This window comes from Xiphophorus hellerii, chromosome 13, assembly GCF_003331165.1.
Source record: "Xiphophorus hellerii strain 12219 chromosome 13, Xiphophorus_hellerii-4.1, whole genome shotgun sequence".
In the NCBI taxonomy this organism is placed as follows: domain Eukaryota; kingdom Metazoa; phylum Chordata; class Actinopteri; order Cyprinodontiformes; family Poeciliidae; genus Xiphophorus; species Xiphophorus hellerii.
This window is the reverse complement of record NC_045684.1, coordinates 10,301,774-10,325,440: the sequence shown is the minus strand read 5'-3', so window position 1 is coordinate 10,325,440 and position 23,667 is coordinate 10,301,774. Positions and strand designations below refer to the sequence as shown.

The 23,667-nt window shown below is 42.7% G+C and overlaps 1 protein-coding gene across 6 annotated transcripts; it reads right to left on the bottom strand.

Moving 5' to 3' along the window:
• Positions 1-1,472: 1,472 nt before the first annotated feature.
• Positions 1,473-22,451, bottom strand: prrc2a (proline-rich coiled-coil 2A). Of its 6 annotated transcripts, none has more exons than XM_032581723.1 (18): positions 22,310-22,451; positions 22,123-22,202; positions 16,615-16,766; positions 15,534-15,711; positions 14,666-14,762; positions 14,509-14,590; positions 13,867-14,010; positions 13,524-13,765; positions 13,353-13,441; positions 13,122-13,267; positions 11,896-12,010; positions 11,595-11,784; positions 10,963-11,055; positions 9,609-10,167; positions 8,411-8,667; positions 8,022-8,322; positions 7,142-7,382; positions 1,473-6,906 (listed from the first exon to the last, which is right to left on the bottom strand). In XM_032581723.1, exons 3-18 carry the CDS (start codon positions 16,727-16,729, stop codon positions 4,011-4,013), a joined length of 5,745 nt encoding a protein of 1,914 aa, XP_032437614.1. In that variant the 5' UTR covers positions 16,730-16,766; positions 22,123-22,202; positions 22,310-22,451; the 3' UTR covers positions 1,473-4,010. The 6 variants fall into 6 exon arrangements, with proteins under 6 accessions (XP_032437614.1, XP_032437616.1, XP_032437615.1 ...); XM_032581725.1 differs by having other exon boundaries at positions 7,142-7,358; XM_032581724.1 differs by having other exon boundaries at positions 11,908-12,010.
• Positions 22,452-23,667: the final 1,216 nt, after the last annotated feature.

Below are 23,667 nucleotides of genomic sequence, written 5' to 3'. Positions count from 1 at the left end.
TAAAAATAATTTTTAAAATGATTAAAAATGAGATTTTCAGCCCTTTTTCAGTCTATTATTGAGCAGAAATCATAATGAATTTATGAAAATGATTCTAATGTAGGCAGATTTAAATTTAGATTGCAAAAATAAAAAACAGTGGAATAACAGTGGAATGAAGAAGATATATGAATAGTTGGATGTTAGACAAACAGTGGATGTTTACAAGTTTTTGAAAATTATATAGGGAATAAAGCCTAAAAATATTTTGCATATTTATACAGACCTGAAAAGATATTACATTCAGGACTATCCAAGACTGTGTAGGAATCCCTGTGATAATAATTTTGAAAATAAGTTAAAAATCTTATGTAAACAAATTATTAAAGAAAATTTAAATGGCTGAAGAAAAAGGAGCAAAACAAAAAAATGAAATAATATAATGATTAATTAGGTCTTGTCAGAATATTAGGCCAGTTGAGAAAAATGCCAGATGACGATGACAATCTATTTACTAACTAAAATAAAATATGAACATATAAAATATTAGATAAGGACTTTTAATGCCAGACTACTGAAAACTATTGAGTAAACCTTACTTGTCTGGGGCTCCCTTAGCATTAATTACTGCATCAATAGAACCAAGTCTGTTTTTCAGTGAGTCACTTAATGTTTGTAGTCCTATTTACTATGATGTTAAATTGAAAGAACACAAACATGGCAGACTAAACATGGAGACTTTGTGTTTTTAAAGGTCTCTCATCAGTAACATTTGCACCTTGACATCTTTTACACAATAGCTGAATCAACCACATATTGAACTGAGCCACACTTGAATAATAATCAAGAGCCTTTAGAAATTTATACAAAAAAAACAAACTCTTTTTAAATTGTGACTTTGTCCTTTCACTGCAAAACAACCCAAAAAAACTAGACACATTTCTGTCTAGTGTAAATCTCTTAGTACACTTGAGACAAGACATAATTAACTTAAAAGCAACTTTTCAGCAAGATAAAAGTTTTAAGCATTAAGCTCCTTAAATTAAGTTAAGGAGCTCAAGTTAATTTTTTAACGTTGATGAAAATGTTCTGGTAATATGACATTTTCCCCACAGTATATGTGAAATAATCTGCCAGTTGAACTAGCACTTTTTCATCAATGTTAAGAAATTATTTAATCAAAATGAGCTCCTATATTTAGCTGAAACATTGTAAGTTTGGTCTTATTTCACGTGTACTTTGATATTTGCACTGGAAAACAGACCAAAACACTTGGTAAGATTTTGTTTTTGCAGTGTGAGACATCTTATGCAAATCCCCATGAAGAGAAAATGAGTCACAATTTTTTTTAACTAAATTAACTTCAGTGATATTTTAATTTAAATAGATCTACATAGAGATGCTTGTCTGTAGATTTTGTCACCTGAACCCAGACTTCCAGTCGTAATGCGGCTGCAGAGAAAACATCATTTCAATAACGAGACTTGCAATTATTTTCCATTAAATCAAAAGTAGTTTATTTAACTTTTGCCTTCTCTGTATAACTTTATTATAATAAGACACTTCTCTGCTTGTACATTGCTCCCTTGAACTAAAAATTGCAACATTTGTTTGTGGGAATGTAAGCTGGGGTAGACAAAACTTAGATACATACCAATATACATACATGTGTGTATATTACGGCTCCTTTTTTTTTTTTTTTTACTAAAAACCATAAATGCTAAAAACAGCTTGAACCACTCGGTGTACCTCAGTATGTCTGGAAACATAATACAATCTTTGAGAGATCTTTCGCCGAGACACACGACTGGTGTTCATCTTTTTAACATGGGTACATACATTAATGTGCACGTCAACGTTGAAGGAGGGATGAGAGACTCTTGGAGCCAGTGTTAAGTGTACAGCTATCAATGTATAAACCAGTAACAGGCAATGCAAGCAGCACCCAGCGGTGTTTTCATGCTAAGAAGAATTCAGAGTGAAAAATAAAAACGTCCAACTTCACTCGCCTGCTGGAGAACCGGTGCTTTAAATTACAGGAAAGAAAGTGAGAATTCTCCACTGCAGAGAGTCTTTATTAGGATGCTGAACATATACACACGGCTGAATGTATACATGTGGATGTATTTAAGAAGATTTATAGCTGTTAAATCACATGTGGAGAGGAGAGGGAGGTGGGGGGGGCAAACAAGGCAGAAAATGCGCTTGCCGTTCGCTTTAACCCCTCCAGTCCCTGCCCCCCCTTCCCCGAGTTATTAACACCAGAAAACACACACCGACCCATGCACACGGGCGCGCGCGCTCACACACACACACACACACACACACCCACACCCACACACACACACACAGTTCATCAAATGCCCTACTCACAACATCCCAGAGACAATCTTCAAAACTATTGTCAGTAAACAAACAAGAGCCCCAACTTACAGCAGTGACAGAATGGATGCAAATGAGGAAATCGTTTTAGTTCACTTTGGATGCTGTTATAAGCTGCTTTACGTCTCCTACGTGTGATAAAAATAAAAAAAACAAACACTTTTTACGAGTGTAATCCTACATCACTCCAGGTCACCATTTTTTTTTGTTGTTGTTGTAAGTAAAAATCCCACGGACCGTGTGAACTGCACATGTTCGGCATTGTCCCGGTTAACGGCCCGCCCCGTCTGCATGTGTGCCGGGTGAGAAATCGCTTTCCTCCCTCAGACGTCGAGTCCTTCGAGGAGCGACGGATCTCTGCATGGCGGCAGTAAGCGGAGAAAAGAGGGGAGGATTGGTTTAAAAAAGTACAACACTGGCTCCGTTCTGTGGGGCCGGACGGCGAAACCTGTCCTGTAACATCCCCGAACATGTTACCACAAAACAAAAAAGAAAGAATAAAGAAAATGAAACAAAAATACTACAAGGAGTGCTTATTCGAACATATACGATTATCTACTGAAGAATAAACATTTGCATTAACCATCTAGTCTGGCGTTTAGATGAAGGATTTTTTTTCCCCCTCTCCTGTCAGAATTGATTATATTGGAAAAAACCCCAACAAAAACCCACACACAAAAACGCCGATCACTGAGGAAATAATGGTTGTTAAAATAAAGCCATCATGCTATCAGTACAGTCGTCACAAACACATCTGGTCAAACTATATTCAGTTGGGGATTTTTGCAGCCTGTGGGATTTCTGCAGGGAAGGATTATGCTACGGTGAGGCCAGAAAAAGAAATCCTACAGAGAGAAAAATAAAAATAAATGAGCAACTAATAACTACTGAAATGTCAGAGCAGGTTAACAATTTAGAGCAAAAATAAAATTCACACCATGTATCTGAACAAGGAACAAAAACACTTATACTAACGACAAATCAATGCAGGTGGTGGTGAGCACCGAGGAGTGACCAGACAATCTTTTCATGGAGGAATTAGGGGGAAAGTGTGAGCAGGGAAGTAATTTAATGACCTGCTTTACAGAACTATGTTCATGTGTGGGGCTGAAATCCAACTAAAAATGCAACAAAAGCCACCAGAAACCTCAACCCTTTATGGTCTGAAGAGATTAAAAACAAGTTTTCTGCCTCCATGAGGGAACCAATGCAGACCTGTGCTACCCGAGTCCCACCCAAGGTCAGAGTGTGGTGGAAACTGAACACATAAATAGAAAAATTAACCCAATCCAAACATGTTCAGGGTTTCTAAGCAAACATTTTAATTCTGCCGTGTTGGTGCTTGTATAGCTTAGCGATACAGCCACATGCTTCTCAGTGTTTGTTAAAGGGCGGTTAAAAACAAAACAAAGGGGGTCCATGAACTAAAGGAGAGCAAGACCAAACAAAGAGACAGTGCTACAAAAACGGACGGTACGCAGGATGTAAAAGGAACAGCTGAAGTGAGTATGAATACCATCTCCATAAAACGGCACGATCCACTAATGTGTGAGGGGTGTCAACAGATAAGCCATGAAATAACAATCAGAAGGGGTTAAGATGGAAGGGTGGGTGTGTGGGCTCGTCTAACAAAACATCTTAATACTCCATCACTTCCTATTTTTGGGCGATGGCCAGTTGCCACGTTTCTCCCCACGGTTGCCACCTCCGTTGGCTGGAGCACCGGAGCCGCCGCCGCCCGGGGGGCCGCGAGGGCCTCTCCCTCCGCCTCCTCCGGCGCTGACCCTCCTGTTCTGTCGCTCCATCCCGGGACGCTGGCTGGAGAAGCTTCGTTTATTCGCAGAAGGCTCTTTACCGGCCATATCTCGATCCACCAGACCGCCGCCGCCGCCTCTACCCGGGTGGTGGTGATGGTGGGAGACGTAGGACTTCCCCCCTCCGGCGTCCCTGTCTCTGAACTCGGTGAAGTCGCTGCTCTCGGAGGCGGTTTCCCACTCCTCGTTGGCCTGGTCCGAGTTCTGGTTGGTGAAGTCCGGAGACTTGGCTCCGTGGTTGTGGTGGTGTTGGGCGTGGGCTGGGGCAGCGTTGCTCTGGTTGTAGTGGTGATGGTTGTTTGTGTTGTTGGGCTGCCCGCCGCTGTTGTTGTTGTTGTTGGTGCTCAGAGTGGAGCCGTGGTTCGGGGCGTTTCCTGCGACGGGGGCAACCGCCGGACCTCCATTACTGTCCTGAACCGAATTCAGGGAAGGAGACGAAGGTCTGCCGCCGCCGATGACGCCGACACCGCCGTTGATGCGCGCGGCGTTCTCTCGCTCCTTCAGTCTGCGGAAGCGGGGAGGCTTGTCCTGCTGGTGTTGAGAGCGGCCATGACGGCGTCGCCTTGGGGGTCGGTCGAACCCACCGGGAGGGTGGCCCCGGTTCGCAGGATGTGGGGGGGCGTTTGAGTTCGGGGCGGGATTGGTTGCAGCTTGTTGGATGATCACTCCTCCATTCTCAGCAGACGCCACAGCAGGAGGCGTCGTGGCAGGTAAAGATGGCGGAGGCGGGTTGACCCCTTGATTCTGACCTCCATCTACCACCTTGTCCTTCTTTTCTCCTGCACCCCCCCCTCGACCCAGATCTTTGGGTCCAGAGGTCAGAGGTGGACCTTGCTGTTTCCGGCCTGAAGTGGCAGACTTTGATGACCCGGCGTAAGAACCTGAGCCAGGTCCGACCCGGTGACCCCCAACAGGCCCTCCAATGGTGCCACTGCCCCTGTACATGTTTCCCCCTCCGCCGCCTCCACCCCGGCCCCTTCTAGAGGGAACCCCCCTGGGGGTGAACACGCGAGCCTGAGAAACTCTGGGTGCCACTGAAGAGACATTCCCCGTGGCTCCGGCATTCCCTGAACAGTTCTTGGAGTTGGGTTTCTGGTGTTCTTCCTTGTCAGAGTGACCGAGGTCACTGCCCCCACTCTCACTGCCCGTTTCCGAACCTCGCTCCCTCCTCCTCTTGGGTATTTCTTCATACTCTGAGCCCTCGCTGCGGGTCTCGCTGCGATTCCTCGCTCTCGCCGGGTTATGCTGAGACCGGTCCTGGCCGTGCCGAACACCAGATCCGTCACCCTTGGCTTCTTGGTGGTGGCCGCCCCCAGTAGAGGAGCGGTAGTCTCTCCCACTCCGTGCTCCCATCCTACCACGACCGCCGCCAGCTGGTCCAGCACTGGCAGTGTACGTACCCCGGTAACCACGGCCACCGCGGTAGAACTCTCCTCCTCGTCCCCGACTGGGTCTGCCCCCTTTCGCAGGCATTCCGCCTCTTTCGAAGGAGCGGTCTCTGTCCCTCCTGGAGGGAAACCCAGAAGACAATGAGTCTACTTCCTTGGACCCTCTGCCGGACCCTCCTCCACCTCCAGAGGCCCGTTCTTTCCCTCCACTCCTGGCTTTAGCTGTATGGTTCTGCTCCTCTTTTGTTGCAGTCGAGGCATTCTGGGGCATAGAGGACGCGTCCTGCTTCATGGAGGCGGGTTGGCCGCCATCTTGCTCTTTCTCCTTGCCTTGTTTGTCTCCTCCATCAACCTCCACTCCTTCCCTCTTTATTTCCTTCAGCAGAGGCTTCTTGATTGGACCAGCCCTCTTGTTGGGGTTGCTGCCTCCTGTCTGGTTGGAGGGTTTGTGGTCTGATGGAGTACTGGAGGGGTCCTCTCCTCTTCCTCCTCCTGCATTGTTACCCCTCCTGCCGTGGGAGGATCCCCCGCCCATGCTGTTGCTTCCAGGCCGTGGGCCCCACTGCGTCTCCGTTTTATGCTCGCGCCCTCCTCTTTGGTTTGATTTAGAGTGAGGATGCTGCTGAGTCTGATTATGACCGCCATGCTGAAGAGGGTTTTGGTTGGAATGGGCCAGAAACGTGGGGCCTGGTTTGTCTGGTTTCATGTGACTGTTGCTGCCTCTCTCGCCTACAACAGCCTCACCCTCCCTCAGAGGTGGCGAGTGATGCTGGGCCGCCTTCCCATCCTCCCTGGCAGAGGAGGAGGAAGAGGAGCATGAGGATGACAGGGATGGCTGGTGAAGAGGTGGAGAAGAATCCGTCTTCTTGGCGGGAGCCTCGCCACCCCTGTCACGACTGTTTTCTACTTTGTGGGGGTTAAGGGGGAACTGAGGCTGTTGATGGTGGTGGCTGTGGTGGTGGGGAAGATGAGCGCTGCCCTCCATGGTGGGGAGGTCTGCACGGCCGTTACGGTCGTAATGAGAATGTGGGGCTCCCCATATCTGCACCTGCTGAGGCCCTCGAGAAGGCCCGTCATCTGGATGGGTGAAGCCGTGGGGCTGGTTGCCTCTTTCGCCCTGCCTCTGCTGCGGGTGGGGAGGCATCCTTGCACCCTGGTCGGGGAAGTTGCTGTAGTTGCCCCGCCCTCCGATGTAGTGATGAGGGTGGTGTGTGCCTCCCTGGCTGCCAACTTGCACACCAACGGGAGGAGGAGGAGTTTGACTGGAGGTCCCAGATGATGAGCTGGGCTGCTGAACTGGTCCCAGTCCTCCGTCGCGCAGGCGGTGTGGAGGAGTGTCACTTCTACAGAGAGAAACACAAGTTAAAACCCTAGACGAGGGTGTGAACGGGTTTTTCAAAGGTTTTGGTTCGTTTAACACAGAGCAGTGTAAAAGCAACAAGTGTTGCAATTTTGGTCCTCAATCGAACGGCATCTACTGGACTACCGGGTGTGAAAACACACCAAATAAATAAAAAAAAAAATAACTTAAATTAAATAAATTAAAACCAAACGTTCAGAAACATCAAACATGAATACCTGGGCCCTTTCCCCACATCCTCCTCCTCCTGCTTCTGTCTCAACGGAGACGTCAGGCCGCGGTTATCCGCTCCTCCAGGGAACACCTCCGGCCCCCAGGCCAGCTTTGGGTCTATAGGGGGGGTCCCACGGTGAGGGTGGCCAGGATGCTGCTGCTGCCTGTCGAAAGGTTCTGAACCAGAGCCGCCTGAATCGGATCGCTCACGACCAATAAGCCCTGCAATAGTGAAATTATTTTTTCCTAAAAATATAGTTTACAATCAGCATGTTAATTTACAAAAGTTGCTTTCACTGTAACAATTAATTGTGATAAATGGATTATTTAAATAATCAACTAATTTGGAAATCAAATAATTAACTAGAGAACTGAGGTTCTATGCCATTTTCTGAGAATACCCTCAGAGCAGTAATTAGTGGTGTAAGTTTAGCTTTGCCTGGTTCAAATTCTGTAAAAATGCATAAAAAGTTTCCTATTAAGCCCTTTCTGCTATGCAGGTATTATACAAAAAAATCATTAGATTATTCTTATGATTTAGATCAAGTCAAGCAGAAAGAGTATCTTACTAGCTGCAGATGCGTAATTCACACACACGAAGATTAAGCAGACACTAAACAAATGCTGTTATTGCATTGATTTTAGGCAATAAAATGCTTATTTAATTTGTTTTAAAAAGGGAATTATTTGTTTATTTGCATTTTCTTATGCATTTCTAATAGTTCATGAAATAAGCTTAAGCAGTTAAATAAATCATCAGGTGAATGTGGCAGTTTTTTTGTCCGACTACTCGATTAATAATCAGAATAATCGATTACTAATAAAGTCATTAGATGCAGCCAGAGTTTCATAGTTGAGTTTTTTTGTGATCTTGCATCAACTCACCAGACGGGTGCATGCCAGCTGAATAATATTCCATGGGAGGAGGGCGACCTTGCATCACGCGAGGGTCCATGTAGGGCATCATAATCCAGCGAGGATCAAAATTCATGGGCAGAGGTGGAGGTCGCACCATGCTGCCTGGCTGATAGAGGGGTCCGCCCTGCTTTGGCCCAGGGCCCGGCTGGGGGGTGGAGCCTGGGGACGGACCCTGAGGCGCCTGGGGCTGGGGGGACAGCTGACTCTGGGAAGCCTGACTGTGCTGCTGCTGCTGCTGCCACTGCTGCTGCTGCTTCAGAAGCTGCTCCTGCACAAAGAAAAGCAGATTTATTAGACCCTTCTGGACATCCAGTGTGAGCATCAATTTAAAAAATGTAGCAAAGGCAAGCCCTGACCTGCTGCTGCCTCTGAAAGCGAGGCGGTAGAGACTTCTGGTACTTGGAGTAACCCTGGCCAGGAAGACCGCCGGCTTGACGGCCCACTCCTACACCAGAACTCTCCATCTTCACCGGCTCAACGCCTCTTTCACTGCCACTTCCTGCACGGACGTGAGGACTGCCTGCGGACTCTTCCTTACTCTCCACTGACGGAGGGACATCCAGAGTGGGCTGCTGTGGCTGGGACACAGCTGGCTGGGGACACTGCTGGACATCTGCATACAGGTGGACAACAGTAGTTAAAGCTTCCCTGGATGAACCACACAGGACTTTGCTAATTCAGGGTGACTGCAGGTTTCAAGAAGTCAAATTTCAGACTTTTTAAAACCTTATTAATGCCATCATGAATAAAATTTAAGACTGAAAAAGAACTAGTAATGAAGGAAATGGTTGGGGGAACATGCTGCGTTACAAATCAAGCACTGCAAAAACTTAAATTTCTGATGTCTGTTTGTGGCTCTTAGAAGCAGCTCTGCGTTTCTCACAACGCATGTGGAGCTTCACAGCTTTAACCAAATAATGTGAAGCTTTCTGCACAATGCCAAAGACGAATATCGTCTAGCCAATGAGTGATAAATTTGCACTTAATTCATGATAAACACAAAAATACTAGCAAGGGTTTGTTAGCAGGTAGTTAGCAGTAGCCTCACTGCCTCAAGTCACAAAACCTAATGAAAAAGTCTGTGTACGACTCAAACTTTTGCCTGACAGAAAGTCATGCTAGGAAAAAAAAGTACATTACTTTTCAGACATTTTATGGCCTAAAAGCTGTATTATGGAGCTTTATAAGTGTTTTATAATTGTTAAAATTATCAACCAATCACAGCCAGGAGGAGGGCTCTAGCGCTGTAAATCACTCTTGTGAAGGAGACAGTCACACTGTACTCTATCTCTGCTATTGTACAGCTCCTTCCTGAAAGCTAGCCTGCCATGAATGCTAAGGCTAGTTAGCATGACCACCAATGACAGCAGATAAACAGTTTTCCTGGAACGGTTTCTCCACCATTAGCACATGTAAGAACCACGTACGCGAGCATTATTGACAGTGCTAAGATCTTCCTCCTGGTTCTTTTTGACCAAGAGTGGTGCAGCTTTAATTTTAGACACACAAAACTTGTTAACAATGAGTGGACCCCCTCCTGAGTGTGACGCTAACCTGCAGTGGAGTCGTAGCTGCTGTTGCTGCTGGCTCGCCGGCGGTCGCTCGCTCCAGAGCCGGACCCGGACTGGGCTGCCAGCACCGGAGGCTCTTCGGGGTCCATGCAGGGGGAGGCCGGCTGGCTGATATTCGGGGAGGACGCTGAAATCGACGGACTGGGGCTGCCGGCCGTAGCAGCGGTAGAGTTCCCGTCGAGGCCGGGGGTCTTGCTGCTGCCGGCGGCGGCTGCCGGGCCGCTGCCCTGCTGCTGCTGCTGCTGCTGCTTCTCGTCGAGCCTCTTCAGCTTCTCGGCGCAGGCGGCCCGTCGCTCCTCCTCCATCCTGCGTTCCTCCTCCTCGCGTCGGCGACGGGCTCGCTCAACGGCCGCAGAGATCTCAGAGGAGGACTGCTGCCGGCGCTGACGCCAGGTCTCGTCTTCGTCATCTCCCTGGGAGCCGTGGACCAGCAGGCCGGGCTGAGAGGAGGCGGCCGGACCCGCTGATGCTGGCTGGAGCTGGGCGGCGGCAGCGGCGGGTTTTCCCGGGCCGAGGAGCGAACCCTGACCGTGCGGCCGGTCCTGCAGAGTTACAAAAAGGTTTTAATGTGCAACGATGAAGTCCTAAAGATGACTCAGCTGGAATGTGTCATAAAATGTCCAATGAATGAATCTCAGAGACAAAACTAAAGAACAAAAGAGCGGATTTAAAACTAAAACAGGTGCATCTCATTAAATTACATCATCAAAGACGTACTGGAGTGATTTAATTCAAAATTTGAAACTCAAGATTCATCACACGTTATATATATTTCAAGCATTTATTTCTGTTAATTTTGAATAAAAAAACTAAATTCAGTTTCTGTGGTACATAATATGGATTAAAAAGGGATTGTTTTTTACAGGATGCACAGTGTTTTCTGTGTTCCTGCTGCATAAGCTGATTCAATCGGGCATTGCTAAAGAAGCTAGCTTTTCACATAGCTTTATGAAAAGCATCGTAATGGAAAGTTGAGTGGAAGGAAGAACTCATAAGTCCAAATTAATCTTTTCAGATGAAAGCAAGTTTCGAATTTTGTTTGGAAATCAAGGTCCAAATGTGCAAAATTTTTGCATTAAATATCCATTTTTATTGGCATACATTTAATATTTTACATTTATGGGAAACTGAATTCTGTGCTTTCATTAACACAAAGACTTGAAATAGATAACTGTGTGTTTTGAATCTCCTTCCTTGGAATTAAATTACTGAACCTGCTGTGATCTTCTAATTTACTGAGATACATCTGCAAAGATGGCTGAACCATACACTCTGCAGGCGGTGGATGAGTTCATGGCAGAAATGGCTGATCTATGAGGCCCTGTTCAAACGTCTACCTGTCGATAAAAGGAGTAGGGCCCTGGTCCGAGGAGCGGCCCAGGTGGGGGGGAGGGCTGCTCCCGGGGGCCACCCAATCCAGGCCTGCGCCCCTGTATACAGGCAGACACGGTTAGCCATAATCTGCACTGACAGCAGCATGCAAACAGCAGGGAGGTCCCGGTCCAATCACAGGCATCAGACTGGGGCCCTGATCGGTTCTCATCGATGAGGATCAATAACTAGGGTGTTCGGTGACGATGTTAAAATTTCAAACTTCATGCCGATACCCAAAGCTGGTTTTGATACCACTGCAATATTTTTGGAGGAGGCAGTTTCTTTCTAAGAGCAAAAAATATTATCACAATGTAACAAAATTATAATGAAATATTTTCCATGTTAGAGATGAAACAATCTGCCAGTGGAACTGGAACTTTGTCATCAATATTAAGGGATTATTCACTTAAAACATGCTCCTGTTTCTTGCTGAGAAGTTACTTATATGTTAGTTTTGTCTTATTTCAAATGTACTGGAAACTAAACCAAGAATACTTGGTAAGATTGTGTGATTCTTTTGTTTTTACAGTGTTCTACATTTCCAGATTTAGCAGTGCCTTGCAGAGTAACTGGTTGCTGCGGTCTGATTTCCCACCTGATAGCTGGAAGGCGCCCCCTGGTTTCCCCAGCCGCTGCTTCCCTCCTCGGCCCATCCTGGCTTGCTGGAGGGGGGCTGTGGGGCTCCGTCAGCGTTCGAGGGAGGCGTGTGGCGACTTTCCCCGCCGCTGTCCGAGGCTCGGGAGTGAGAGTTTGCAGCGGGAGCGTCCTGGGACCTCTGCTGCTCACTGAGGAGGAAAGTCAAACATACAAACTAAACCACAGTAAAACCCTGTATACTGTGTTTCCATTCAGTATTTTAACTCTGCGCATCAAACCTCGTGAACAAATAGACCTACTTGTTCACGTACCGCGAGTCATTCTTGCTCTCCCTTTTGTCTTCGTCTCCCTCTTCTTCAGCTTCATCGTCACTGAATTTCAGCTTGGCGGAGTAATCAATCTCCTCATTCGCCCCTGTTCAGACAGGAAGCAGCTTCAGCGTCGTTTCTGTACGCAGCATTCACTCAGCGTTCATCACTCAGATCAATTTGATTCCCTGCCTCTCTTTTTACCCCAAGTGTTTTTAGCCACATGAACCACTCTGCTTTGATAAGCAAGAAATGTGATATTCACAAAAGCATCAAACTCATTCACTATCACTATCCCATCGACTCCTTAATTATTTACTGGCATAAATAAGGATGTTTTCCACTGCGATGCTTTAGAAGGGAATTTAATGGGACTGGAAACTAAAACGAAATAGAGCTGCTCTACGTCGTCGTGGCGTCTTGGAGAAATATCCACATTCCTTGAAACTTTTCCACATTTTAACACAAAACTTCACTAGTTTCTGTATATATATACAGTATATGCAAAGTGGAAGGAAAATTATGGATTTTTTTCTAAATGCTTTACAACTAAAAATCTGAGAAGTGTGGCATTCATTTTGCTGCAACTTTTCCAGTATGTTTCTACTAGCCTTCAAATCTAGAGACTGAAAATTGTACATATTTATTTTTAAAACATCTCAAGCGGAGTCCCTTGGTCTTTGTGAAGCTGTTTATTCACTCTTGTTCTCTTAACAAACCTCTGGAGCCTCCACAGAACAGCTGGATTTATACTGAGATTAAATTACACACAGGTGGGCTCTATTTGCAAATTAGTTGCTGCTGAAAGCAGCTGGTAGGTTTAAGAGTAAATAGTAAACAAACTCCCTGACTATCCAGCCCTTAGTGTTGGTCATATAAAATCCCAGTAAAAATACTGAAATTAGTGGATTTATCGCTACAAAATGTAAAGAAGCTCCAACGGTAAAACACTTTTGCAAAGCAGAAAGAGCAGATTTTTCATGTTGAAGAGTAAATAATTTATTAAACACATTTCTACAACCCATAATGTAATAAAACTGGTAAAATGCAGCCATGATGCATTTCAATTCATTCAATTTCACTGACACTTGTTTCTTAAACATTTATAAGAAAGAAGCACTAATTCTAGAGAAAATATGAAAACCTTGGCACCATTTTATCCCGACAACATTTATTTGATTTGTTTAAGAGCTGCAACAGAACCTCTTTTTCCGTACCTGCCCAGCCATCGTCTCCGTCGTGATCCAGCTCATCCAGCTCCTTCAGGTCGTCCTGCTTCAAGATGGAGGGGCGTTTCACCATTTCCCCTGAATCCCGAGGGCCGCCCTGGGCCCTGCTGTCAGGCCCCTGTCCACGAGAGAACCTGGAAGAAGAGAGAAAGAAAAAACTATCACAACGCTGGAATAACTGATTCCAACAAGTTAAACAGAAAGTATTTGGATACCCACCTTGGAGGTGGCCCCTCCCCAGGTGGCGGGTACCTGTAGGGCCCCTGAGGGCCATAGGGGCCCGGGAACGGGAGATAGGGGGGATACATCTACAAACAAATAAACATTAAAAACCCTGGTTAAACTCTTTTTTTTTTCTATAAGATGGCGGTAGTAAAAAAGAAAACGTACGAAGGGTGGCATGATCCCTCGAAATGGAGGAAACCCGGGCCCCACGGGGGGCTGGGGCAGGGGCAAGGCGGGGCTGCCTGCAGGGGGATTCCTAGGTGGCCCTTGGATCTGGGGGTTTGGATGGGGGACCCCAGCTGCCCCATCCATCACCAGCGCTCCACCTGTGCCCCCCTCCGCTGCCCCCTCCCCAGGCAGGGTGGGCGCCAAGGCTCGGCCCCCACCGTCCCGCCAACTTGTAACGTCTGACAACAACGACAAAAACAAAACCACAAAGAGTCAGTTAGACGTGGGAGAACACCGGCATGGTGACAGCATTGAAGCGGGCGTTGCGGTGAGCGCTCACTCTGGGGGCGGAGGCTTGGTCCGGGCCCATACCACTGATCTGCAGTGGCCGGTTCTCTGCCAGCTTTGTCCTGGTCGCCAGCCGACTGCAGGGTGGGAAATTCCTCGCGAGAGAACGGCGACGGTAGGTTTGATCCCTTTCCACCTGCAAACCGGGTGAGGAAGGACACTTAGACCTGTCACCACTGGACCATATGTTGCTCCAGAAGTTACTGTGATAATTGATAATATAGTTTTGAGACCATTTTCAACTAACATAACAGTAATGTCATAAATATGTATCAAAACACTCTAAAAGATAAATAAACTTTAAATTCTAACTAACATTTAACACAGAAACTGGAAGACATTTTAAATATCCAAAATAAATAAACAAAACAGAAACACGTAAAGTGAATTATGAAGCCTCTGTAAACAAAGCGGCTAGTTGAGCCCAAAGCACCAGACTGGAGACTTTTATCGTCCAGTTTTTGGTAGAGAACGAAAAAAGAAAAATGATAAATCATACAAATGGAAATCATTGAGTTTGTTTTAATCTATCATGTGATTAACTGATTTATTGCTTATTGTGACAGACCTAAGGACACTTGGTGGCAACAAAGAGAACGTGGCGGAAACAGGAAGTACTTAAATCTGGACTCACCATCCCCTTGTGTTCCATGTGTAACGCTGGCCTGTGCCCACGACCTTGCCCCTACGGCCTGTGTTGAAGGTGGGGCCAGAGCCTGAGGAGAGCCAAACACACCAACATCAGACTTGTGTGTTTTTGTTTTATATTTGTAGCAGGATGTGCGTCTTACCTCTGAAATTGGTGGGGTTCTCGGGCGGGTCGGTGCAGCTATCTGTGAAGCCACAGGCTGCTGCGATTCCGGCTGCGGTGCTGACAATGCATCGGTACTGTCGACAAAAAAACAAAAAAAACAATCGCAAAACAAGTCTCAGACAACCAACAAGTTTTGTTAGAGAAAACATGGAAAAGTAGGAAATCTTACACACATTGTCCTGATATCCAAACTCACTGAAGGGACATTAAGGCAGAGGAGGAGAACATTTTGGAGATGAAGGCTCACATTCTCTGTTTTACTTATTGGAGACTATGTTAAATCATATAATTAAGATAAATCATACATATTTTATTGGAAAACGAACCTGGTCATCGTGAACTAGAAAGATCTGAAACCCCCAATAACAACTGAATAGAAACAGAGAATTCAACACATAGATCTGTAAAAAACTAAGAGCCCACTGCACTGAACCCCATTAAAACCTCCTGGTTTTTCCACCAAATGTTGATTTCTGAACTTTTTCCTGAGTTAAAACATTAGTTTTGTTGTTTCTAAATGAATATCAACTTGCTTTCTTTGCATTATTTGAGGTCTGAAAGCTCTGCATCTGTTTTGTTGCTGTAATACTTAGAAAATTATGTCCTGAATATTTATCAAGAATCTTTTTGCTTCAAAGTTGTACAGATAGGTGTGCTGTGCTTTTTTTTTCTTATTAATTTCAATTTATTTTTGTCTTGATGTATTTTTTTGCTTTCACAATTCCAGGTATATTTGTTTATTCCATGAATAGGGGGAATTGTCAATGTTCAATTACATAAAAACTTTAAATAAAAAGTAAAAAAAATTAAATTAAATTAAATACGGACAAATATTCCCACTTTACCTCTTTGGGTCTGCTGGTTCCTGTTTGCTTGCCCATCCTGTGCCGTCTTTGGGAACGAGCGAGACGTTGGGGTCGTTGCCTTTGTTCTCCGCCTTCAGACTGGGCAGGTTGGCAGGTGGTGGCATGCGCCGCGCGGAGGCAACTTTACCAAGAGACTGCAGGCCATGGCGGGGGGGAACTGGCGAGGGGACAGAGGGCCATGAGCACAGACGGACCATTGAAACGTGACGCCTGCCGTATCTACTCAGCGTACAGACTGGGCAAATGACAGGGATCAAGTTTGCTGCCACCTCTGTTGAATATGCAACTCAGGTGAAGAAGAACTAAGGTTACAGGCTTGGTGGGATGTAGAGTAACAATTCTTAGACATGAGTTTCTAAATTCAGACACCACGACGACACACGAGCGATGTGTGTTCCTGGAAGTCTAATGGCAAACCCCTGAATAAAATATAACCTGGGAAATGAGAACAAGTTACATTTGTGTCAGTTTATGCTCGTTATAATTTACAACACAACCTTCTCGTATTTTGTAAGGGTGCACCGATTGCAGTTTTCTGGCCGATCGCAGATTACCAATCTGTAAAAAGCCTGACCTGCTGATTCCGATTTTGGTCTATAATTTTTTTTGTCTGAAATGTCGCAAAACAGAGCAAAACTGGGGTGAATATTGTTAACTGCAAACGTTCAAACCTGACCTGTCAGTCAAACCTCTCTCACTGTACAGCAGAAGAGGACAGTGGTCGATTTTTAAACCTTTGCTGAGGTAGATAAGATCGGTTTTACATCTAAGTATCGGCCAATCATCAATCTCCCAAAATTAAGGAAATCAGAAGATCTAAAAATCTGTGCACCCCTAGTATTTTGAGCCGTAACTATTGCTGCAAAACAAAGACAGTAAGTTCAAAGGTGGGTAAAAGATCAATGAGAGACTGAACAAAGTTGTGCATCAAGGTTGCAGCAGAAATCAAGACAGACCTGAAGCATGAATGAGCAGGTCGTCTGTAGAGAACTAAAAATAGATCCTTCAAAAAAGATTTCTCTTTGATGTGTAAACAACGCGACACAAAGCAAATACTCACCAACAGGCTTTTGTGCTTCAAGGCTCTTTCCTTTGTATGTATCAAACAAGTTGAGAGACGCATACTTGGTTTTGCCTTCCTTCCCCTTTGCAGTTTGCCCAGAGCGCTCTGACATTGCGCTGTCCGCTCATTGAGTATGGTGAGCCCTGAGACTGGGGCACAAAGAGGGAGAGACGGTGAGCGACCCGACACCAGGGATGCTCAGGAAACAGAGAGAGAAAGTCTGTGAGAGTCGAAAATGACAGGCAACATCTGAAAAGTCAGAGCATAAAATCTGATCGTTTGTTTGAGGTTTGCTGGCTTTATAAATGCATCACACTTTTAAAGACTGATCTATTCATCTAGTGGAATAAATGCAGTTTCATCTCTGTGTTTTTTTTCTCACTTGCATATGTAAAAATACCAGAATCCAACATTTTTCAAAGTAATTTAATTTTTGCATAATAGTAACAGCCTAATCGGTGAAATGGAACAATGTGCTTCACAGTTTAAACCAGATGATTATTTTGGCAAAACTAAACTACAAAGAGAATAGCAAAAGGCTAACTTTTCTGTAACATTTTTTAATTTGTTATCGTTTTTAAATAATACTTAACAATAAATCACACTTCATCTTTACAAATGAAAATATTTAGATTATCTTAGCACAACAAATAACCATTAATGATGTGAAGGTATTTTTAGGTAAAAACCAGAAACTATGAAGACTAATAAATTAAAATATATAAAGGTACACCTATTTAACCGTAATCTAAGGTGGAAAATGTAATTTTTGTACAAATAAAATTATTTATTCACAGTTGTATTCTATAGATTTGCTCCAATAATTTTCTTTTTGGAAAACTAAAACACTTTAAGCAGGTATTAAACAGGGAAGATTAATCACAATATTTGGTGTGATTTATTGTGATAATGATAAAAAGTAATGATAAAAAAATGCATATTTAATACTTATCTGCAGTGTTTTTAGGTAACTGTGTGACTGTGACTGTTTTACAACAGTAAAAACATTTTAAAAACACTTCTTCAGGGCACCATAAAGAAGTGTGACTTTTATCACACAATAACTGCATTTAATCCTATTTTCATTTTTTATATATTTAATAATGCTCTCATGAAAACAACAAAGGAGAAAACAGCAAAAAAAGTAATCTGAATTTATTTAAGGATAAACAATATAATAATTACCCATCACCAATATTAAACACATTTTCATTAAGGCAATTTTCTATATCTAATTTTTTTTTAGAAATTATGTAATACAATGATGTAAGAAATGAATGCTGTAACTTATTTGAAATTAAGCCCATCTGCAGTGTATGATTCCTGAGCATCAGTCTTAATTACTAAAATTTCAGTGGATTTCACTCAGAACACATTAATATTTTAAAACATGTTAAAAAGGCAGACATTACTGTATCATTGTGAATATATTGTAATGTTAAGCCTGATAAAAAGGGAGAGCTTATCAGATCTGCAGCAAAAAGTGCTGGTCAAGTTGGTAAAGCCGTTAGCAATGGCATTTTTATTTTTAATAAATATATCTGCAGTGACAAACTAAACTGCACGACCCTTTGAACACAGCACAAATATTTCACATCATCATCATAACGGCACTAATTGCCTGCAGGTCGGTTTCAGCATTGTGGTAGAACGGGCTCAATGCAGCGCCGTGTTCATTATTGGCAACAGTCTGAAGAGACCGAAACGCAGGATCCAGGTTACTATGGCAACACGTTGCAAGTTCTTTCCTCCCCTGGTCAGGAGACGAGTTCATGGCGGCCAGCGAGCGTTCAGATTAAACTCCATTTGATGAGCATCATCAATAAAAAACACCCAGCATGGACATCTGTCCACTCCGGCAGGATTCAGCTGCTGCTCTAACCTCGTCCGACTGCTTTAAACATCGATGCTGAACAGCGTCCATTACGCTCTAATTGGGTCTTCATCACTTATTCTGAAAAGTGTAAAACAATTCTAACCTGTACTGATTGCCCATGATGAGCTTTAAAGCCAAAAAAAGACAAAAGTAGGAGGTGTAATACTTTATTATAATGAATAACATGAGTGATAAAAATTAAAACAAAACAGAAAGCTCTTCCGATCTAAAATATGGCTTCAGAAACACCAAAAAGGTGTTTCGTAAACCAACTTAAGTAAAGAAAGATTAAAAGGTTTATTAAAATAATAAATCATGTGATATACAATTATGTTCAGAAATATTCATACCTCTGACAAAGGTCGGTTTTTTTTAACCCTACCAGTTTATTTCAGTTAGGAAGTGACACAAGCACCTACAAAAAGATTAATTTTAATGTACACAGCGTACCAATTAAAAAACACAATGCAGCATATTGAAAATAATCAGTGGAAGACACTTTGTTGGAATTACGGTGCCCAAATCAATCAAGCTTTCAACTTATGTTAAGACTGTTATGTTGAGATTACTGCCAGGCAGAAAAAAAACACACTGGCAAAATTAAAATATTATTGTAATAATAATGTTGGGTAAAACTGCTATCCATGCTGGGATGAAAACAAATTCAAGAGTTTTCAGCATATACAAAGTTATGCTACTGAGTGGAGCCTGAGATGATGGTCAGAGGTAAACTGGACCACAAGTCTATCACTAACCGTCCCAGCATGTTAGTCAACATATGCTGGGTAAAAAAAGAAAAGAAAAAGGTTTCCAAAACAAACAAACAAAAAAAAAAACATTGAATCTTTAAGAACTACATTAGTTATTTTTATTCCAATGTTTTCTACCTAAAGACACAACTCTAATGTGAGGTGTGAACTATCAGAGTGCTCACTCTGGAACCATCGATCACTGCAGATGAGCAAAAATAAATAGGAGTTTTCTTTATACTGACAGACTCATTCAGCTGCTATAGATCTCCCTTCACAAAGTTCATATTTGACATAAGAAACATACCTGCACTCTGCAACCAAACTATAGCTAAGGTACCAGTGTAAGTGATTTCACCAGACGTGAACTCAGACTGATGGTTTGTATAATTATAACAAAGTAATCTGGCATAATACATGATAGTTACAATCCCCTCCTAATATGTGAAATAGTTAACTCAAACAGCAGAGCCTGCATCTTTTCAGTTTGCCAAACCAAATGTTTTTACAGTTAAATATCCAACAAATGGGAAGAAATGTTCACCATTTTATCGACAGGTACTGCCAAAGCAGTACATCAAGGAGCAATTTATTTGTTTTTACTAGTTTAATATAAAGACTAACAGCAAAACAATATATGAAATAAAATCAGGACTAATAAGAGCATGTGGAGCACACTGATGTGATAACGTGCTACATTTATTAGAGTTAAATTAATTAATTTCCACCCTTTTATGAAGCTAAAAGATTAAATAAAACTGATGAGTCAGATTAAGAGCATAGAAAAGAAATACACAGATTCTGCCCTGTAGACAATATTATGACCTCTCCATTTTGGCTGGAATTTATTATTCTTCATAATAATGCTTTCTACGTATTGTTGTACGTAGAAAGCATTTAAATCAGATTTTCTCAGCCTCTGTCCTCTATGATCATAATTATGCCCACTGTTTCTGTTCACAAAGAACCTACACAAGGTAAAACCACTGAAGACACCGGAGGTTCATCAACAATACAGCATCCAATTGTGATACTGCCCACACTGAACTCACAATGACGACAATGACTGGTTATATTGTGTAGCTCTTTTCACAATCTAATAACTCCACATTGCCCAACTCTACCTGAGACCAGGAGACTCAAACAGGAAGCAAACGACCCAGAGCTGCCCTGACCTACTAACTGAAAATCGCTTTTTAAGGCCTATAACCAATAAAAAGTTATTTGTGTAATTTTAATTTTAACTCAACAGTTGAATGCACCAAACATTGATTATAAAGCAGGGTTTCCCCCCGTCATTCATCCAGTGTACTGATGTGTTTTTGAGTTAAAAAATGTTTAAAGTTGACAGGAATTCTTTTAAAATATCAATTGTTAATTATGTGTAATTGGAAGACTAACATCTGAACACCAACTATAAAGTCTTAAAAAATGCAAACATAAAAAAAATAAGGAATGCTTAGCTTGGTGGGGGTACAAATAAAGCCTGGTGGCCCGCCAGGCTTCATTTGTTTCTGGAAAAAAAACCATTTCCATTACAGTCTATAATAAAGGTAAGCAATTTTGAACCCAAAGCAAAATAAAATCATTACAAGATCAATTTCATTTATTCATCAAAAATATCCCTAACCTTTGTCTGATTTTGCTACCACAGAACATTATGTTTGTCACTGTGCTTAATTTTCAATTCTGATGCTTTTAACAATCAAGCACAAAGAAATCATTGCTGATCAAAGGAAAACTGAATATCTGATTTGATTGGTGCATTACTATCTGTCTGATACAAGACAAACAAATATAGATTCACATCCTAACTGATGGTTTTACATTATAATCATAGAACAGCAGCACTCCAGCGTGCCTCAGTAGCCAGATGAGATTAGAAAATTAGGTCGTGGGATGGCTGGTGAACTACGTGTTGTACGGGGATTAACAGGGGACCAAACGTACAAAGAGGGCCTGCTAAGCTCCAGGCAACCATGGGTGGCAATGATCTTTGAGGAGAGAGAGAAAAATCAGTCCACAGCTACAACACGTCCACCTGCAGCCCTGCACTGAAGTATGATGGTGAAAAATAAATGTATCTTGTAGCTAATTATGGTTAGCTGCCTTTACACACAGGCCCTCTCTGTTCTCTTTGGGGAGGAGGGGAGCTGCGTTGTTTCATAACACATTTCAACACCTACAGCAGGTCTGAGACGTCCACTACTCCCCAAAAACGACCCGCTCGATCCCAGCACACGCTCACATTACACCCGGACGCGTTCACGGCGCTCATTCACAGATGGCAACAGAGATGAAGCAGAACAAACGATTTTATTAGCGGACAAAACAAAATGGCGGAGGAGAACGGCCTAGAGCCGTTAACGTAGGGCGGTTGAAAACTACCACTGTAAACACAACTCACCAGCTGAAATCATTAAAAATACAAGCAACGTAGGGATATAAATCTACTTAAGTTTAGAAATAAGTTATACAACATGTTAATTCGAGTGATGGCAGTGTATGCTATAGCAGAAGGGTAGGCTAGCCCAACCTACGAGTAGCATCAAACCAAGCTATCGTTTATCCGGTAACATCTGGTGTGTAGTTTTTGATCCTTAACACCCAATCACACCAGAAACAACTTAAACATCTCATATGTAGAATAAAACAAGCAAAACATCCCACAGTTGAACAGCCAACGCGTCCATTTCAAATCAAACTCCCAAGCTATGCTACATGACCGTTGGCTAACAACAACAATAAAGACACAAAAATATCACTGCTTCTCTACAGAACGTCGTTTTAGCTAACCATCGGGGGTAACAAGAACATACTCGGGTTCAGATTAATGTAACCGAAGAGTTAATAGCGTGTTGGAAACGTCCATCCACTGACCTGGTCTTGTCCCGACTTGTCTCGAGGATGTATCGCAGAATAAGCTTAGCTTCGCTGCTACGGTGTAGCTTTCTAACCTCCTGCAAAGACACGCAGAGACACACGGAAAGAAAACGTCTTTGCAACAACTGCCTCCAACTTTGATTAGATCGATGCTGCACAAGATAACAGGAGGTGATCGGCTTACTTTCTTGTTCCTTTTCCCCCCCTAAAAAAATAAACGAAAACGGGAAAAGAAAATTGTTGATTCTGGACTCAATCCGTCACCTAAAGAGCCGTCAACGGCTACTGGGTGAATTTCGTGCGATGGGAGCCGTTTGGGACCTCAACAGAAACGACAAATGTCACAATTATTAATATTATTTGAAAAATAAAAATTGGGAGGGGAAAAGTACTTCATTCAAGAAGAGTCTATATATTTCGAAACAATACAAAAAGCTGTTATTTATCCCGTCTTGTTTTTTGACACCATCAAGTGCTGCTTTGGAGGACTTTAAAATTAGATCCGTTCATTTGATCGATGTGGGTTATAGATTTAAAAAATAGAAAACGTTCCAAGTACGACAAAAGAATAAATAACTACAATAAAAAAATGCACGTTTTTCCATAGGGGGTGCTATTGCATGTAGAGCAACAGTGTTATCAGGCAGTTCCCAAAGCATCTGACAGCCAAAACTGGGATTTAATGGCATCAAAGACGCTCCATACACATCATTATCATTACTACAACTTGATATGTAAAAGAAAAAAATGTAGGAAATTTGAATATAATCTGAAGGTTTATTGTTTTACAAATTCAACTGAAAAACACTGATTTGATACACTGAATTTATCATTTTGTTTTGATGAAGTGAAATTATATTTAAAAAACTCAATGTTCCATTTCTCTGAAAATTAGCAACCTATATAAGACCAAATGCAAATCATAATAATTAAAAATATATATTCTGAAATGTTGACTACTTAAAAATAGAATAAAAATAACTTTTATTGTCACTTAGTGGGGAAATATCATAAAGTAAGAAAAGAATGTACAGTAAGGGCAAAATTACAGAGTAATAAAAAAATGCCATTGTTTAAAAAACACACTAATTCAAAGAAATGTGCAGCTGAGCAGAATAATAAAAAAATTGCTTGCATCTGTGAACAAAAACAGGCTATTTGCAAGGATGTAAACATTTATTAAGTTTACTAAAAGTGAATAAACAGCTGGAGGAGATCAGCCTGTGACAGGAAGCCCAGGTTGCTGTAAAATCAGCTTTCAACTCGTCTTCCTCTCAAATTACTCCATAAACTCTCTAACAAGTTTAGATTAGACCAGTTCCATCTCAGTAATCTCCTGGTTATTAAAGTATTAGTATGATTGGACTGTGTGGGCAGGTGCCAAATCCTAAACCAGTTTCCCTTTAAAGTTGGGCAGCAAAAGAAAATTTTACATTTCCTAGTGGATGACTGCAATGGCTTTTGATTTAACAAAACTCAGTGGACCAACACCAGAAAATAACATGATAACTATCCAAAGCCTGAATCTGGACCTTAATTAAC

What these genes read in the sequence shown, in the direction of transcription:
- prrc2a (XM_032581723.1), bottom strand. Translation starts at nt 16,729, where the DNA reads ATGTCAGAGCGCTCTGGGCAAACTGCAAAGGGGAAGGAAGGCAAAACC. An exon ending in ACCAAGCCTCCGCCCCCAGA is followed by an intron (nt 13,766 to 13,866) that starts GTGAGCGCTCAC and finishes CGTTGTTGTCAG; the next exon opens with ACGTTACAAGTTGGCGGGAC. An exon ending in GATGTGGGGAAAGGGCCCAG is followed by an intron (nt 6,907 to 7,141) that starts GTATTCATGTTT and finishes TTCTCTCTGTAG; the next exon opens with AAGTGACACTCCTCCACACC.